Raw genomic sequence first — 17,511 nt, 5'->3', positions numbered from 1 at the left:
GGTGTTTCCCCGCCTTTCGCCCTATGAGTGCTGGGATAGGCTCCAGCACCCCCCACGACCTTAATCAGGATAAGCAGCTTAGATTGAGTGAGTGAAGAAGGTATTATTGTAAGAAACCCTTTCACAGTCTCCCTTCACAGAGCTAATTTATGGGTATTTTCTTTTTCAATCAATTACACAGCCAATCATTTTGAGAGAAACCATACAGTTTAAGAAGATAAACTCATTTATGATTCACTTGACAAATCTTTTCAGTGATATTTAAGATACATTAAATGTTCAGTTGTTGATTAGTATACCTATTGTGCACGTGTGGATACATACACATTTTGCAAATTGTACACAAACACACACACACACAGAGGACATCTGATCATAGATGTAGAATGAAATCAGACATTTTACAAAATGAATCCTCAGGAGAGATTGTATATGCTTTTTTCTCTTAAAGTTGTTAACAGTGCATTAACAATGTGGGAATATACACAGATCTACAGAGACTGCCCCAGGCAGACCTTGTGACTCAACCGTGTCTCACAGTGATGTGAGTTGTCATAAATTAGTGAAAGGCATTTCTTCATCCTTTGAGAGGACACTCTTTTTAAAACCAGGTACTCGACGTCAAACACAATAACTGCGTGTTGAAATAATGATTGAAATTTTAACAAATGAAGCTGGGTGGCAGTAATATTTGTTTAGCTGCTTAATCACTCTCATAAAAGCTGGCAGCAATACAAAGAGATGACAAGACATTCGGCTCAGAGCGCTTCATCGTGAAGCCACGAGTACCTGACAGCGAACATTGTCATGAATAACCAGCCGCACCATACAAGGACACATCTGTCACTTCCCCTGTCACTCTAGCACTTCTGATGGACAGTCGATAAGAGTGCCTTGCTTCGGCAGCTGCTCCTGATGCCAGCTGACCTGTCACTCTGTCCCCGTGGTGGGCCTCTGAGCAAGCTTTGATTGCCTCCTCCAAGTCCTGCCTTACCCACTCCTCTAGCCAGGGACCTTGTATCAATATCTTTTTGGATTTGCAATATCTTTCAGGGTCTGTTAGTGTCTGTGCGCTGTCAGATGTTTGTGACTAGGTTATTTGCCAAGTCACAGCCCTTGCCCTCTGTACAATCTCTCCTGTACAGTCCTTTAAAAGTCTGTGCTGCTGCTCAGACAGGGGAGGGCTTTGTGGCATTGAGTTTAACTGGAGACAAAAGGGTCATTAGGTCTTTGTCTTAACTGGAGGCTCTTGTTTTAAGAGGAAGCCAGACACGGAGGTTAACTTGTAAGTCACACATACTCCAAGCAATGTCATAGCTCTTATTATAAACAAATGCATCTGCACACACAGACAGACAGAGGCACTCGCGCGTGCATGCACATGCACACACACACACACACACACACACACATTCCTGCACAATAAGCAGAGAGAGCAAAGATACCATTTGATCTCTTGTATCTTCGTTAATTTGATTTTCATCCTCAAATGTTTACTCCCCACAGGCGGTTGACATGGGGTAATGAAATTAAGCTCCGCTACCCTGACGGCTAGGTGAGGCTGCTATCCTCCATGATGAGGGAAAAGGGAGACAAGCCAACAACAGAAGTCAGCACTTCTCAAACACAGGCAGAGTAAAACTCCCCTTGCTCATCCTAAAAAAGGTGCTGAGTCACTGAGAAATGAAACATTCCAAAAGAACTGTAAGGACAACAGCCAATGTGAAAACAAGGTGTCCAGAACTGTCAGGACTCAAAAATGAAGATCTTGGATTGGTATGACCTTTTAGCTTTTAATAGATCAGATGGGGCTGTGGTGAGGGGAGCATACATCACAAATAAACAGATGAAGAAACTTCTGCTCGGAGCTCCAGAGAAACATCAGTATGAAGATATAAAGCCAGTGTAACAGACAGCAGCTGCAGGCACTTTTAGAAGAGAAGAACAGTCAACTGCTGTGATGGATAAACCAGTGATGGGCCTGTGTTTCTGGGCAGTTAATCACCATGCTCAACTATTGTCAGGGAAATGACAATTTCCATTTCTCTCTAAAAGAGCATTTTATTTGCAGTCATCCTAGAATGCAGAAATATAATTAAAAGGATGCAGAGGCATGAACTAGAACAATACATACAAATAATTATGAGAGAAAAAAACAACAACAAATAGCTCGCTGTCTGTCACCAGCTGATACTGTAAATAAATGATCATCATCATTACATACATTTAGCGCCAGAACTCCAGGGTCATTCAGCTGAGAGAAAGCTGTCAAACAGCTGAGAGAACTTTGGAGAGAAAATGTATGAAGTGATCTGAAAAGCCATTGTTGAATTTCATTTGATCTGTTTTTCTGTTGGCCAGTTTTTTCTCAGAAGTCCTGTTTCTCACCTCTTGAAAAGAGAGGGAACTGACTCAGAACAACAGCAGCACTCCACATTGCAGCATCACGCTGAAAAGGTCAGGAGAGAACAGTGTGTTGGACTTGGCTGGCTGCTGGGTGGACAGCCCTGAGTGTACTGCCAGCTGTAGGATTATACACTGAAGGCTGCACCTGATTGGCATGCAAATTAGCTTTATTCTGAGCAGGTGTGACCATTAGCTCTCCATAAGGAATAGGTGGTGTACACCAGCACCCTTCTGCTTACCCTGCATCCAACAGGCTCTAATTTGACACCAGTACAAGCTATCCATAATTACCGTTTTGTAGGCCCACTGCAATATTTTTGTATTAGAACTCCAAAGTACGGATGAAAAAAAGCAGTTTATGACCGCGTGTGCACGCGCGCACACACACACATATACATACACACTCACACGCACGCAAACACGCACACATACGGCTGCTTGATGACATGCCATTTACTTCAAGCAAGCCATCATTCAGCAAGACAGCAATCCAAGAGAACAGGAACTCAAGTGGAACAGAGCAGAATGGAGCCATTTGTTTTCTTTGGTTTTGAATAATCAGAGGGAAAGGAAAGCTGTATTTCATAATTCTGTTTCAAAGACAGTGTTCTGAAATACAATGACAGTGATGCTAAACGTATGTCTAAAATGATTATGAATCAGTCCAAGGCTGATAAACAAGATTTCACACACATCTGTTGAACAGTTCATACGCCTAAGAGCACCAGAGGCCTAATTATGCATGTGTGGATCTACACATTAACACAATACTTCTACACATCACCAAACATAACATGACAGTTATGCGAAGTTTATTTCACCTCAGACTATTCAAAGAAGTGTTTGCAGCTTTGGGGTTTTGGCCTCGAAACCCCAAGAGCTGTAGTCTTGCCATTGCAGACACTTTGGTGTACTTTAGTTTCTCAGGAAGGGAATATGTGTCCATATCGGCATTTGATGGAGCCGGTGTATTTATATATAAGATACTGGGGTCATGAAAGATATATTTCTCCCTGTTTCAGGCAATGACTTTTTTCAGAGATGTTTAAATATAAATAGAAGCCTGGATGACATGCAGTGGGATTTAGAATGGTGCAAATATTCAGATCATCTTTTAAAACAAAATTCAATTAATGTCAGCCAGAGTTTTCGCTTCCCTTCTTAAACAATTCTATCTGTTTTTAGCCCTTTTCTAGAATTTTTTGAAGTTGTCTGCACAACTGGTTGGTATATTGGGAAATTTTTTACTTTAAGTTAGAATTTCTGTTGGCTGGACTAGACAGCTTTATAAAGAAATTCTAGAACACAACTCCTAATCTCTGTCTCTCTCTCAAACCTGGATAGACAGACAGAAAGACTGACACACACACACACACACACACAGTTGCACTACAGCCGCACACTCAGGTAATTACTTGCCCATGCTCTCTGAACTTTATGAATGCCAACATTTCCAAACAAGAGAGAAGCGACTGTATCTGTTCTCTCACTAACTGCACACGGAGGTGAAAATCCAGACAGGCAAACTGACAGGCCACTGATGACTCAGGCCCAATGGTTTTAGCAAAACTGAGATGTAAATATGAGGAGAATTTCAACTAGAGGAGTGAACTGAGCCGTGGAGACCTTTTAGGGCGCGTTTCCAAGTTACGACGGACAACCCACCCATCCATCCCTCCTCCTCCTCCTCCTCCTCCTCCCTGTCTCCCTTAAGAATATGCTGCAGACTGAATGGTAGAGAGATGCTGACGCCGCCCTGATTTAGTCCCAGGCTGCTTTATCCTCCTCATCCAACCTTTCCCTCTCTTCCCTTCCTCTCCGCTTATCTTTTCTTCTCCCCTCTCCAAAGTATACAAAAGATATAACCTTCCAAAGGGAATATATCTGACAGCTGGGCAGAACGACTGAAAAGGCCACGATAGCCACGCCAACAGGTGACACAGCTGTCATACAGAAATGAAATGCTGTAAACTGCACTGTTGGAGAAGTGCACAACCAAGGCTGATCCCTCTGTTTTATGCGTACACTTTTTTCCCCCTGTGATTATTCTTTTATGACATCAGCATTTACACAGAGGTTGAGTCAAGATTTCATACTCCAACTGCTTGTTGTAAATATGACAAGTGGTTAGTCAGAGACACTACACTTCTTGTTGACTTAAGGAAAAAGATCCTTATGTCTTGTAATAGACACTCAGTCTGTCATAGCTTTCCTTTCGCCTTTTCTTTTCTATTATACAGTCGCCTGTCTCCATTCATTTAACTTCATTATTTTTCACACATGCTGTTGTAATGATATTTCTTACCTTCTTTTCTATATTGCTATTACCCTACTCCTGTAATCCATTCATCCATCCATCCATCCAGACATCTGTTCATTCCTTTGCACTTTCTAAATAAGTCTCTGATGTCAATTAAACATAAAAGTACTATTTCTTTATAAGACACAGACACATTCATCTCTCTTCGTTTCTGGTATTTCTACCCATCCAACTCTTGTAAAGAGTTACTATTACAATTCTTAGAGTTACACAACCTCAGTACTTTTACTTACGACTACACAACTTCATATTTCCCTTTTACATCTCAAAAAACATCAGATTTTCTTTTTTTTTTTTTACAAATGTTGCTTTTGTTATGAGAGACTGTTGGGAGACTTAAAAAATCAATTTAAAGTTTGTGGTCAGACTTAATCATTTTGTTTTCCTGTTTTAACCAACATTGCTCCATGGTGTAGTAAAATGTTGTGAGGTATGGGTATCAGCTCGCTGTGTGTATGCTGTAATGGACCAGTTTCAAAGCTTCCTTTGGTATTGCCTAGGTAATGGTCTGGGCTTAAATGTAACTGACTTTAATGTACCTTACTATTCTAAATTCCTAACAGCAGGGATTAAAAACTAAATGGTTTTAATTTCGGTTCGTTCTGAGTAGAAATGTTATTTTTACGTTCCTGTTCCAGTGTTGCGAAGCCTCTCCTCTAATTAATAACCGGCTAGAACGTTATAGAAGAACGCGGCTTTGCACATGGCTGAATGAGTAATGCACAAGATTTACCTCTACCATGTAACCTGACAGCCCCTCCCCTAGAACCCTACCCTCTCTACATTCCAAACAAACGAGGTGAAAAAAAATCTAAAATTGGTATTCATACAAAGAAACTACTCAAACACGCTAGCGCTCCAGCAACACTAATAGGATGGGTGTGGGTATGCAACGCACCGTTTTCCAACTTTGTGGAAACGGGCCTACTGGGTTAGCCTACAACTTTTAAATGAAATAAAATGACATTAAATCAATTACGGTTTTACGTTTTATTGGTTTCCTTACAACGTTCCTTTATGACAGTCAGCAACACTTTTAAATCAGGCTGTACCGTTTCAACACAACCATGGGCCAATGCATGTGTCATCATTAGCCTACAATAAAAAGAATAGGCTATCAGTAATGCACTAGCCCATATTAGTTCATAACAATAAAAAAAAAGAAAAACTCGTATCACATTTACATGCAAACTAATGCTTGGAAAGGCATTTCGGACAAAACGGTCACCATTAGAAACAGCGCACAAAGGAAACTCGTTTACAACACATTTACAACGGCCCAGTATGTAAAGATGCTCACTCTTCACTCGAGCTTTTCTTAAACAGACAACTAACAGATAACAGGCTTACACACCAAACTGCTTATTCAGCCTGAGGAAAACGATGTCCTCCAAAACTTTCTCATTTAAATTACTGCGCAAAGGGGATAGAATAAATTTGAGACACGAAAAAGCACGCAGCACGCTAACCTGGGTAACTGGCAGAGGCAGCACACTCATGGCAAGTTTGTATAGCTCAGGGTTTGCGCTAGACATGCCAGCCCAATAAGTAAAGATGCTTTCGCTTCTTTTATGTCTAGCTTCTCTAGAATACACATCTAACGAATTGGACAGTGAAACGCTTGGGAATATCCTGCGAGCGGTTTCCTTCTGTTGAAGTAAACGATCTACTTCATCTTCTTCCTCAGACGAGGGAGAGGGGGTTTGAGGAGCAGGTTTCGTGGATGTAACCAGGGACTGCATTGTTTCCCACGTTCTGGAGAGGTGGACTTTAGCCATGTCAGTTTGGTGGTCAGTTAGGAGGACTTTGTAACGCGGGTCAAGAAAAACAGCAGAGACAAAAGCTACATTGTGAAAAAGCATTGTTTTATGGCTTTGGAGACAGCTTAACAATGTTTTGGCGAATCGGCACTCAACCTTCTCCGTTTCGAGTTCGCATTTTAGCCACACTCCACAGAAATCTCCTGCTGTTAACCGGTCACATTGTAGGCGTTTTGTCGCTATCTTGGCAGGTTTCAGTGAATCTACTAAAAGAACGATCTCCTCCCATTCTGCTGTCCTAAGATGTAGCTCTGGGATGTTTGGGGCCATATTCTCACAGAAAGCTCTGAGTTCACAAAGTCGCTCTAGCATATCATGGGTTGAATGCCATCGTGTTATGCGATCGATGATAGCTCTTTTGTGACCCATTCTCTTTAGCACAGCACCCACAGTTTGTGTTCTAAGTTTTTTAGAGACGTACCTGGCTTTTGCTATGAGGTTAGACACATTTCTATCTTTCATGGCATCCATTACTGCTAACTCTAAGTTGTGGGCAGAGCATCTTACACCTTGAAGCATTGGACGCCCATGCAGCTGACTGTCGAGCTCTACCTCAAACTCATTTGCTTCCTCCACCAAGTCACAATTGCCACTCTCCGCCACCTCTTCAGTATCCTCATCCTCCACCCCTTGGATCCCCTCTCCGTGCATCTTAGTCATCACTGACACTGCTTTAATCATATTAGCACCACTGTCAGTCGTGATTGAATAGATCTGATTTAGTGTTAAATTATATTCCCACAGAACTCCGCAGACGATTGATGAGATATAGCTTCTAGTGTGCTTCCCTGTAAGTTCCTTTACTGCGAGAGTTCTCAGTATTATTTGCTGACCATCCGTATACTGGACATTAATTCCAAGAACAGAGCGCCCCCTGCATGATGCTGCGTCTATCTTTAACATCAGAAGCTTGTTGCTGAGCTCTTTTGAGAGTCTTTCACGTTCAATCCTGGCGGTTTCTATAACCATCTCCCTGATACTTGACTGGTTGATTGCAACAGAATTTCCCATTGCTTCCATAATGGGACAGATTATTTTCTTGAAACCAGAATCTTCCATAAGAGAAAAGGGCCGGCCATTTACCGTTACAAGTTCTAAACAGGCTTCTTTCAAGACGTCCGGTGCTATTTGAACAGATATAGTGCGAGTTTTTTTAATCACTAAAGTGTCTAGTGTTGTTTTGCTGTCGGCTGTCCTCTTGGATGTAGTCGATGGTGCATAAGTTGACGATGCGCCCAGGCACTCTGCATACACAGTGGGATGTCTCCTCTGGATGTGACGCAAAAGATTTCCTCCATGGTTGCCCTTAATAGAGTCGGAGCATCCCTCTACCATGCAGTGTGATATATTTTCTGCAGGATTGTAGTCGAAAAACTTTCGTGCTGGGTTTTCTTGATGTCGCCCCATCTGTAAGGTCGGAAGAAAGTGACTTGTTAGCCCCCAATCCACAGGCTAATTGCACCACAATGTTTTTCAACGTTAGATTGCTATCCAGCATATAGGATAAAATTAAGTAGGCCTAGCTCAGTGTCTACTGTCCATTTATTTATGGCAAGTGGAGCGATAAGCCTTTTTTTCTGAACAACATAAAGCCTAAAAGCTTACAGCAAAGCTCATATGAAGGCTAGCTGTTAACAGCCTAACCTATGCGTTGCTGCCAGTTGCACGACACTAAACAGAGATATTTTTAAGTGTCTCTGGTAGGTTATTTCTCACACTGTTTCAGTAATTTACATAATTTGGACAATGTAAGGACAGCTATTGTTGGGTAATAATGCATCTTACCACTTCGCAGTAGCATGCAGGGCCAGGGGGTTATGCAGACTCATAAAATCTAACTCACGTTAGCCTACATGCGGTCTCAGGAATATCCGTGCGAGAACAAGTAACAAGTTCCGGAACAGAATTTCCTTTGAAATTTTATTTGATAGGAGGGTTTCTGTGCAACGTCATCACAGAGATGCGCACGCCTCTAGGGGGGGGGGGGGGGGGGGGGGGAGAAAACAGCACTTGTCACGGTAGACAGCAGAGGTGACAATCGAGGAGTTGTGCAGTAAGAGAATCCTATGGCTTTGTTATCCTAGGAGAATGAAGCCATAGGGCTCGTCTATTAGGAGGTTTACTACTTATGAGTTAACTAAATCTGAGTTTTCACTAAACCCGCTTTCTGGAACACCCGCCGGAACAACTGAAATTGTATTTGTTCCTGTTTTCGATTACGTTCATTCCAAAATTTCGTTCGTTTCCGATTTTCGTTTTTGTTCTTTGAACTTTTTGTAATCCCAGCCTAACAGTGCCACTGGCTTCCAAAGCAGTGTTCCTGGAATGCCGCAACTCTGCACATTTGAAATCATTCAACATTCTCAAACACCATTCTAGCTTCAGATAATCAAGGCTCTGATAATTACCTGATGACATGTACATATACTGTGAACAAATGTGAACAAATCCATTCATGTGGTACTTCTAAGGTCAGAAGTAAATGACTCTTTCCTGTACAGTACTCATTTCCTGCATGGTTTCCCTGCTCCATTGCTATAAGTGTGTATAAATTCAGTCTGTGAATGGGACTTGTCCAATATTTCTATGTCCTCCTGCCTGGAGGTGTACTCCGTACCATATTCACACTCCAATGGCTTACGGTGCACGGCTTTTTGGAGCAAGTGCCCTTTCCGACACACTGAGAGAGCTGAAGTGTGAGATTACTATGAACAAGGGGACACAAAAGCTGTGACTTGCCCTGTGGCTAAAGCACTTTTAACTGGGAGTACAGAGCTTGTGACTTGATACCAACTCATGTTTGTGCTTTCATTCCTCATACTGCAAAGAAGCTGTGAGAGAACATGACTTTGCTTCCAAACAGAACAGATACAGCTCTCTGCAGACACACTTCTCACAGTTTAACTAACTAACCCTGAGTCCAAGTGCTCATGCAAACTTACAAATTTACATCAAGGAACGGCGTTTTGTCATGACAATGCATAATACAATCATTAAATAATTTAAGGAACTGCAGTGTCATACCTTAATCTGATCTGTTAGATTGTAAGGTCCTTATCGTTGTACCTGTCTATCTGGCCTTTGCAGACCTGCGGCGGATGACAGCAGGGTTCATGGGAATGGCGGTGGCCATCATCCTGTTTGGCTGGATCATCGGGATACTGGGCTGTTGCTGGGATCGTGGGCTCATGCAGTACGTGGCAGGCCTGCTCTTCCTCATGGGGGGTGAGTCAGCAAACACAACAAACTGCCAAAATCTCCTCTAGCATTACACATTACTCACACCTGCGCTTTCAAATAACCAAATCACACGCAAAATGTAGACTCTCAGAGGTAGAGTTCACGCATATCAACTATGTTTATTAAAGAATCTAAAATGCATGATATTGTTCTGATCAGTGTACAGGGTATATACAAAAAGGGTTTTTTTTTGTTTGTTTATTTGTGTGTTTGTTTTTTGTGGAGAGGCAAATTGAAAAGTGAAATACGAATGTGTAAGTTATAACCTATTTTATCATGAAATACAGATGTCTCAAAAAAGATCCTGTGGGACAGTAGTGTTTCATATGAAACTGCTTTTGATGTTTTCCCGGATTAATAATGTTTCATGATTAAATTAGAAAGATTTAGTGAAAACCTATAATAAATTTTTCCTAGGATGAAAACATTCTTAGGTAGACTTATGGTAATTAATCCTACCCTCCAATATATCTAATTCTATTTCACTCGGTAAAATAAATCCACTTATCGTGTGTCCTTTCACCCCATAATACTTTTAGGAATAGTAGACTTTCTTGAACTATTCATCAAGCTCTGCTACCATGACTGTGACATATCAGGTCTGTTTGTGGCACAGACTGAACAGAGCAGGGACATGAATAAATGAGTTGTTCTCTCTGTGCCCTTGAGATACTAAAGACATTATTCATATTGAAACTTGAATGGGTATAAGACAAAGAGCATGTCCAGGTTCTGGCTGACATTTCCACCGATAAAAAAAGTGATAACATGAAAATATATATATTTATGTGAAACAGAACAAGCTTACAGGACTTACAGGACATTGTTTTTTTTTTTTCTGTCACAGTCCAGAGGTTAAGATGTAAACCAAAATACCTCAGCAGCTACCACTGTGTAGTCACGCACTCAAAGTAAATTAACCAATAGCCATAGTCACCCTATGAAAAATGTATACATTTTTTTTAAATTAATCACTGGGAAGCTTGATTTTGACAGAACAAGGCAGAATTGAAGGTCCTTCTTGTAAGAATACTGTATTGTTGGCATTAAAAGATGCAACAGAAATAGCGTAGAGCAGAAATAGCAAGAATGATTAAAACAAAAAAAAAATCAGGACATTAAACTTTGTTTTATGTTCACTTGAAAATACATCCATACTCACATTATTAAACAATTCAGTATATTTTAGTGTGAGTCAGAATCCATCCCAAGTATAGATCAATTACGATTCCAAATCAAGGGGTTGTGGTAAAATGTTCTAAAGTGAATTATTACTGTCTCCATTCTGGGAAGCAATAATAATTCACTGCAAGTACTCTCTGACACGCTGCATGTGGCACTTAAGCCTCTTTCCCCACTTTGAGCTCTGTCTGATCTAACTCTTCTTCATGTAGGACACCAATTCCCATCAGTCAAAAATGTAAGGAGCTAAAATTTTCTCTCTTATGAAGAATTTTGATTTTGTGTGACGATCTCAAAAGCAACCCATTCTCATCACAGGATGCCAGTTCTTCTGTATGCGACTTGTGCACATGGATATAGAACAGTCGTGAGCGGTGATGAAAACGCAATTAAGATGTGCGCAGGATTAATGTGATGCCCTGTGCCGGAATAATGAGAAGGCAATTAAAAAGCCAATTAAGATGCTAAATCATAAAGGCAGAGGGAGCTCTGAGGGTCAGATTACAGCCACTGAATCCCGAATGAGTTCACAATTAGAGTAAAAGCTTATTTATCTAGGACTGTGTGGAGACAGCATCAGCTATGAAAAGTCCGCAGCACAAGGAATCTGTGTATGGGCTGTGTATTGTAACATGTAAAATATGAGCTGTAACATGCATGGAAAGATAAATGAGCAGCTATTTGGTGATATGTTTAGTATCTTATACCAATTCGTCAGGTTTTGGATCATCAGGTGTGCAGAACCTGAAGATGAGCATATTGTATGGACTTTAAAACAGTTAAAGTATTGATTATTAAGACTTTTTTGTAAAGGACTGGATTTAACAACAACAAGAACAAAAGAGTTACTTAGTCCTTCCTATCCATCTCTGTGTTCCTTTCCCCTTTTTTCCTATCACAGGTACATTCTGCATCATCTCCCTGTGCACCTGTGTGGCAGGAATCAACTTTGAGCTGTCGCGTTACCCACGCTACCTGTACGGCCTGCCAGACGACATCGGCCACGGCTACGGCTGGTCCATGTTCTGTGCCTGGGGTGGCCTGGGCCTGTCGCTCATTTCCGGATTCTTCTGCACACTAGCACCCTCTGTACAGCCCCTGCCCCGCTCCACCTGCCCCAAGTCCCGGCAAGAGAACGGCACTGTGTGTTAAAAGGGCCCTCCCCACCTGCCTGTCCAAGCCAGGCCATACAGCCATCCAGACAGAGCAAGGAACATGTACAACAGATAGTAACTGATCCAAATCACGGTTTCATCTAGCGTCATTTCTAATCTCTCTGACCAGGCCACATATTATGCTGTGTTTTTCAGTTTTTTTTTTCCTTTCTTTTTTTAATGTGTGTAAATCTAAAAAATGAGTGTTCTGGTTATAAAAAAAAAAAAAAAAAAAAAAAGATAAAATAAAAGTGTACAAACTAACTGAACCATTAAGATAGCATTTCCACTAAGGAGATGCCTGGGTGAATATGTCCCACAAGATAAAGGCTCTGGTATTCTCCAAAAGGTGCGTGTTCGGGGTGTGGGAGAGTTCTGGAGATTGTGGAACATAGTGCGGAGCAAAGATTAAATACAGGTGGGAGTTCACAGGGTGTTGTTCATTTTGAGAATTGTATGAGATAACTCAGAACTTACTTTCCTGGGCCATCTCATGGAACCAGGAGTGGACTTTGATAATGACACCTCTTACTGAACACCCGTTTGATATCTGTGCACTTGAAGGGGACCAGGACTTGTTTTTTTGCCATTGGTTGAGGTTCTAAATTTTATGAGGGTGAATGGAAAATGTGGACACGAAATGCCTCATGCTATGGAATGAAAGATCTGCTCGGACAGTAATATTCTATGGGATGTTTTTTTTTTTCTTTGGTAAAAAAAGGAAAGAAAAGAAAACATGGGAGGTTTGGTTTGATTCATTTTTTTGAACTGTTGGTTGTGTCAGACAGCATCTGGAGAAATGAGGATGATCAGAAGGCCTTCAGAACTTTGGTGGGCAGAGAGATGTATGTCAGAGTATGCATGAACGGTTATCTTTGATTTGAGAACAGTTTGGCAACAACAAAAATGTGTCAAATGTGTTTGTGCCAGTATATTTCAGCCGGTGTATAAAAATATTGTAAAGAGTATTCCAGAAAACAAACAATTACTGAGATAGCATTTTGAAGCATTTCCTGTTTTTTTCCCCTCCTCAAAGGGTATCCCAGCCATCATAAGGCATTCAGTGACATTTCTAACACACACCATCTTCTTTTCACATGTCCTTTTCCATTTCTAAAAACAATGGGCATGATCAACTAGACTGAAAGTGTGCGTTCTTTATCTGCTGTTCTCACGGATACATGTATGTGTGGGTGTTTTGCAGTCCCTATAGAGAAAACAAGAAAAACAGATGTAAAAAATAATACAAGTTAAGACCTGCCCTGAGAGAGGCTTAGGAAGGGTCTTTGATGAACAGAAAGTGAGTAAAAAAAAAGGAAAGATGCCATACTCTATGACGATAGCTATACCAGTGGGTCAGAGGGGAAATGTCTCTGAGAGCTGATCCCACAGACATTGTTCAGAGAGAGCCATGAAATGATGATTCAAGATCACTTTGTCATTGCCTTATTCTCCTTTGCAAGGTGAAATTCATTTCATTTGATGGCGACAATTAATGGCTTTTCACTGATTTTCTTAAAAAAGGAGGCCCGTGTTTAAAGTCAGTGTTCTGCTTGCAGCTCATTGTTCCATTCTGTGTTGGGACATGAAGGGCTTCTTGATTTGCTGAGACAGAAGTACTTGGACAAACAACAGTATACATAACAAGCTCTCAATGAGTAAAGCTCACAATTACTGCCAACTGTAGGCCCTCAGCTGTTGCATTTTTCATACGTACTATCAAGCAATGATCACAAACTTGATTCGATTTTCTCCCACTCTGAGCACTGGTTCATACCATTTAAAACTAGATGCCCCTCATTAAAATATGAACATTGTTCTTTTGAAGCATTATTAGGGCAGTATAAAAATTGTTCAGTTAATGAATTTATTTAACAGAGTCAGTTAATGTTCAACTATCAGGGCCCTAATGTTAACTTAGGTGCTGTTCCATGCACAGATTACAATGAACCACTTGTTAAAGGAAGCCTTTAAACACTATTTAATTCTTCATTATGCAGCCTGGATGCTGGGCAGATGGAGGTTCAGCAGCGACTGCTGGTGACACATCCCATCATTCCTTCTCACACTCATTTCTCATTTGTCTTCTACAATGTAAGAGAGCACCCTGTCCCTCATGCTGTTATTGAGATGATACAATGCTCAGATTTGTGATTCTGAAGTCTAGTTATTACTATCTCATTGGTAGTTGGATGCAATTCTACATCTGTACTACAATTCTAGACAACTCCTCAGTTTTTAGAGGAAGTTCTTTTTGATGAAACTTATCATCATTTACATCCTGAAGGATATTCACAGGATATCGGCACATAGAAGAGCATACAGTACAGTTGGTTTCGGACGCCCCTTTGAATTACTCAGTAAAAAGACTCCGAAGAACAAAAGTGAGGAGTCACATGGCTTGACTAGTGGGGAACTTGGAGAAGAAGCCTTTTTAATTTGCACTTTGTGGACAGAATATTTAGGGAGGGGTTGTTCCTTTGGATGCAAGCTGATAACATAATTGGCCATGAAATTACATTAGCTCAACTGGCCACACTTCAAGAGTAGCACCATCTTTTTTCACACTTCCCTAGAAGGCTGCAAAGGGAGGGGGGAAAAAAAAAAACTTTTCATGCTTTTTTCCCAGAATGCTCTGGTACGAAGCCAGCATTCAGAAATTTTGTGTTCAGTCTCTAGACACTCCACAAAACAATCATCTAGACAGGAAGTGAAGTAATAATATTCTCTGGGGTTATTGAGCCCATCTGGCCTTATATAATCTAGTGTTCCTTGACACACTTAGTGGGCAAATATTTATTTCAGCCCACCAAGATTACGCAACAAACGGGGTCAGCCACTTCAGACACACAACGCTTGCCTCCGTCTCTCGCAGGTATTAGCTAAAACCCTCCCAATCTCTGTAAATTCAGCAGTAGTTCTGTCATGCATCGTAGAAACAAATGTGTAAAGGGACACTTCCCAAACCTCCATCTTTTGTTTTTGTTTTTTTCTTCAACATTAAAATTATTCAATGGACAAGATTTGGTTTAAATAATCATTGACTGATTGGCAGTGAGTAGGAAATGGCATGCAGTGCTAATGGGTATTGGTTTCAAATATGATTTCATGGGCATCTTTCTGTATTTTGAAAAACAAATCTACACTGATTTGGGAAAGACCGCAGACCCGAAGTACAGTGTATCTTTGTGTTACTTTAGGTCCAACACACCATCAACTGATGGAGTATTTGTCCTCACTTGTAAGCAAAGAACACTGACTAAATATGGCTGTCAAAGCAGATTTCCAATGGAATGAACACTGGATATATTATCATAAAGGAAGTGTTTCAAGAATGCACAGCATGTCTAGTTTTCACGTTAACTAACCTGGACTCAATTCATGGAGATATGTTTACATTGACAGGAGCCAACCATATTAGCCATTGTGACGTTTATTTTCCAAAAGGGATAAAGAGTCTTAACGTTTTGAATATGAGTGAGTGAAATTGTTTTTCTTTTCTTCTTTCATCAGGTGGTGTATAATAGTAGCGGAAACAGAGAAGCAGCAACCTTCATTTTTAAGGGAATTTAAAACTTAGGGATCTATCAGTCTTTTTCATCAGTAACATGTTTGTTGAGTATACCTTAAATTGGAGAAAATGTCGAAATAAAATTAAAAAAAAAAAAAAATTAAATAAATAAATAAAAAAGAGAAAATTCTGGAAATGTCAAAACTGTGGAATGTAAAACAATTACAAAATAAAAGTCTCATTGATGTGTTTCCTTGTATGCAATGTTAACTGACTTAGCTCATGCACATTTTGAACCACATGCATTTTTGAATTAACATCAGTGTCAGAATTAGAATATATAAAATAGGTCAGACACAAGCATTGTACCAACTTAAAATTGCACTCAGATCAGCTCAAATCGATTGGTTTTGTAGTTGGGTTGGGACCTGCAGGGTAATTACTGAGGAAACACAAAGTCAAGTTTCAACAGCTTTGTTATCAAAGGCTGAGTTCACTCTTTAAACTGATAATACCCTGCCTGCACAAAAGCTCACTGAATACGCACCAACACACACTGCCTAATTGTGCAATTATATGTATATTTGAGACAAGGCAAAAGTCATCTGATATTAAGCTGATATGTCAATAGTTAGTTAGGAATGATAAGTTACAGTGGCGCATTAAAAAACTAGCATTAAGACTGCTTGATGGATCAGAGGAGAATGTGAGACAGAGGTAAACTAATTCACAAAGCTGACATTCACAGGGAGTAAGTCAAAGCCCCTCAAGCCGTTGTCACAGCAACATATATATATCAACTTATGTGTGATTAACCAGCTCTACAGACTGGATGAAAACCTTGTCCACTGGAGGAAGAAGAGAGGGCATTGAATACAAAGAGAAAAAAAAAATCAAGGATAATCAAAGAGTACATCATTTATCTTCATCAGAGAGAGAGAGAGAGATGAAGCATATGAAAAACAGAATTTCTGTTCTACACGTTAGCTGACAGTGTACTGTTGCAGAAGAGAACAAAGCAGAACCTAAAAGGCTCATTTAAGAAGATGAAAAGCAGGCCTTTGAGGCTTAATGAATACTTTATGAAAGTGTTTATAAGGGGTGCACACCTATGAATCACAATCAGTAATTAAGAAGAGACAGGTCTGGATTGGTGCTTGAGATGAGCGGCACCGGCATTCACAATGGGCCGTGAGCACACACCCTTCATTTAGTCTCACAGGAAAACATTGTCAGTAGCCTAGGACACACAGCATAGGCACAGCTGAGAGACCATCAGCAGAAAGAGCAGTTTGGTTAAAATACCCATTTCTGTGCCCTACATGCACAGCAAAGCCGATTCCCAATTTGCCTGAGCTGTCTGGAACATTTTTAGGTTGCTGCTGGCAAACAGAATCAATATTTCAGATTACAGGCATTCAGCAAATATGGCTCTCTCTTTTCACTGCGTTTCTCTAAACAAAATGCTAAGCAATGTTCCCCAACGGAACAAAAGCACAACAAGCCTCATGATATTTCCAGTTTCTCATGTGGTGCTGTTTAAAACTGCCGTTCATTACATATCTTACTAACGCAGTGATAGATCACATATTCAATAAAAACTGTGGTTTAGTCAAAGGTATCATCAGCCCCTCAGCCTCCACTAGGAGTTTGAGCAACATTTCGAAAGTGATCAAATCTGAACTAGGTTTTATATTGAGGCTGTTTTGGCTTAAAAATGTACCAACTAGTCTGTTATCTAGCAGGTATTCATGCTGTGAAAACCCAGGGAGCCAAATCAATGAAAACGCTTAGTGGATAGTGTGAATGTCTGTACTGCAGCCTGCACGGCCAATTAGCATGGTGCTGCAGTAATTTTTTTTTTTCCACCAACAAGGC

General features: G+C 40.6%; 1 protein-coding gene across 1 annotated transcript in view; it reads left to right on the top strand.

Moving 5' to 3' along the window:
- Window positions 1-12,120, top strand: part of tmem178bb (transmembrane protein 178Bb) — a 62,215-nt gene extending 50,095 nt beyond the window's left edge. The window contains exons 3-4 of the mRNA XM_030781751.1: window positions 9,634-9,771; window positions 11,870-12,120. Coding sequence (XP_030637611.1) covers window positions 9,634-9,771; window positions 11,870-12,120 — 389 coding nt within the window. The remainder of the gene's footprint in view (window positions 1-9,633; window positions 9,772-11,869) is intronic.
- The last annotated feature ends 5,391 nt before the right edge of the window (window positions 12,121-17,511 follow it).

The sequence above is a fragment of the Chanos chanos genome, chromosome 1 (assembly GCF_902362185.1).
Source record: "Chanos chanos chromosome 1, fChaCha1.1, whole genome shotgun sequence".
Taxonomy (NCBI): domain Eukaryota; kingdom Metazoa; phylum Chordata; class Actinopteri; order Gonorynchiformes; family Chanidae; genus Chanos; species Chanos chanos.
This window is presented reverse-complemented; position numbering and strand designations above follow the sequence as displayed.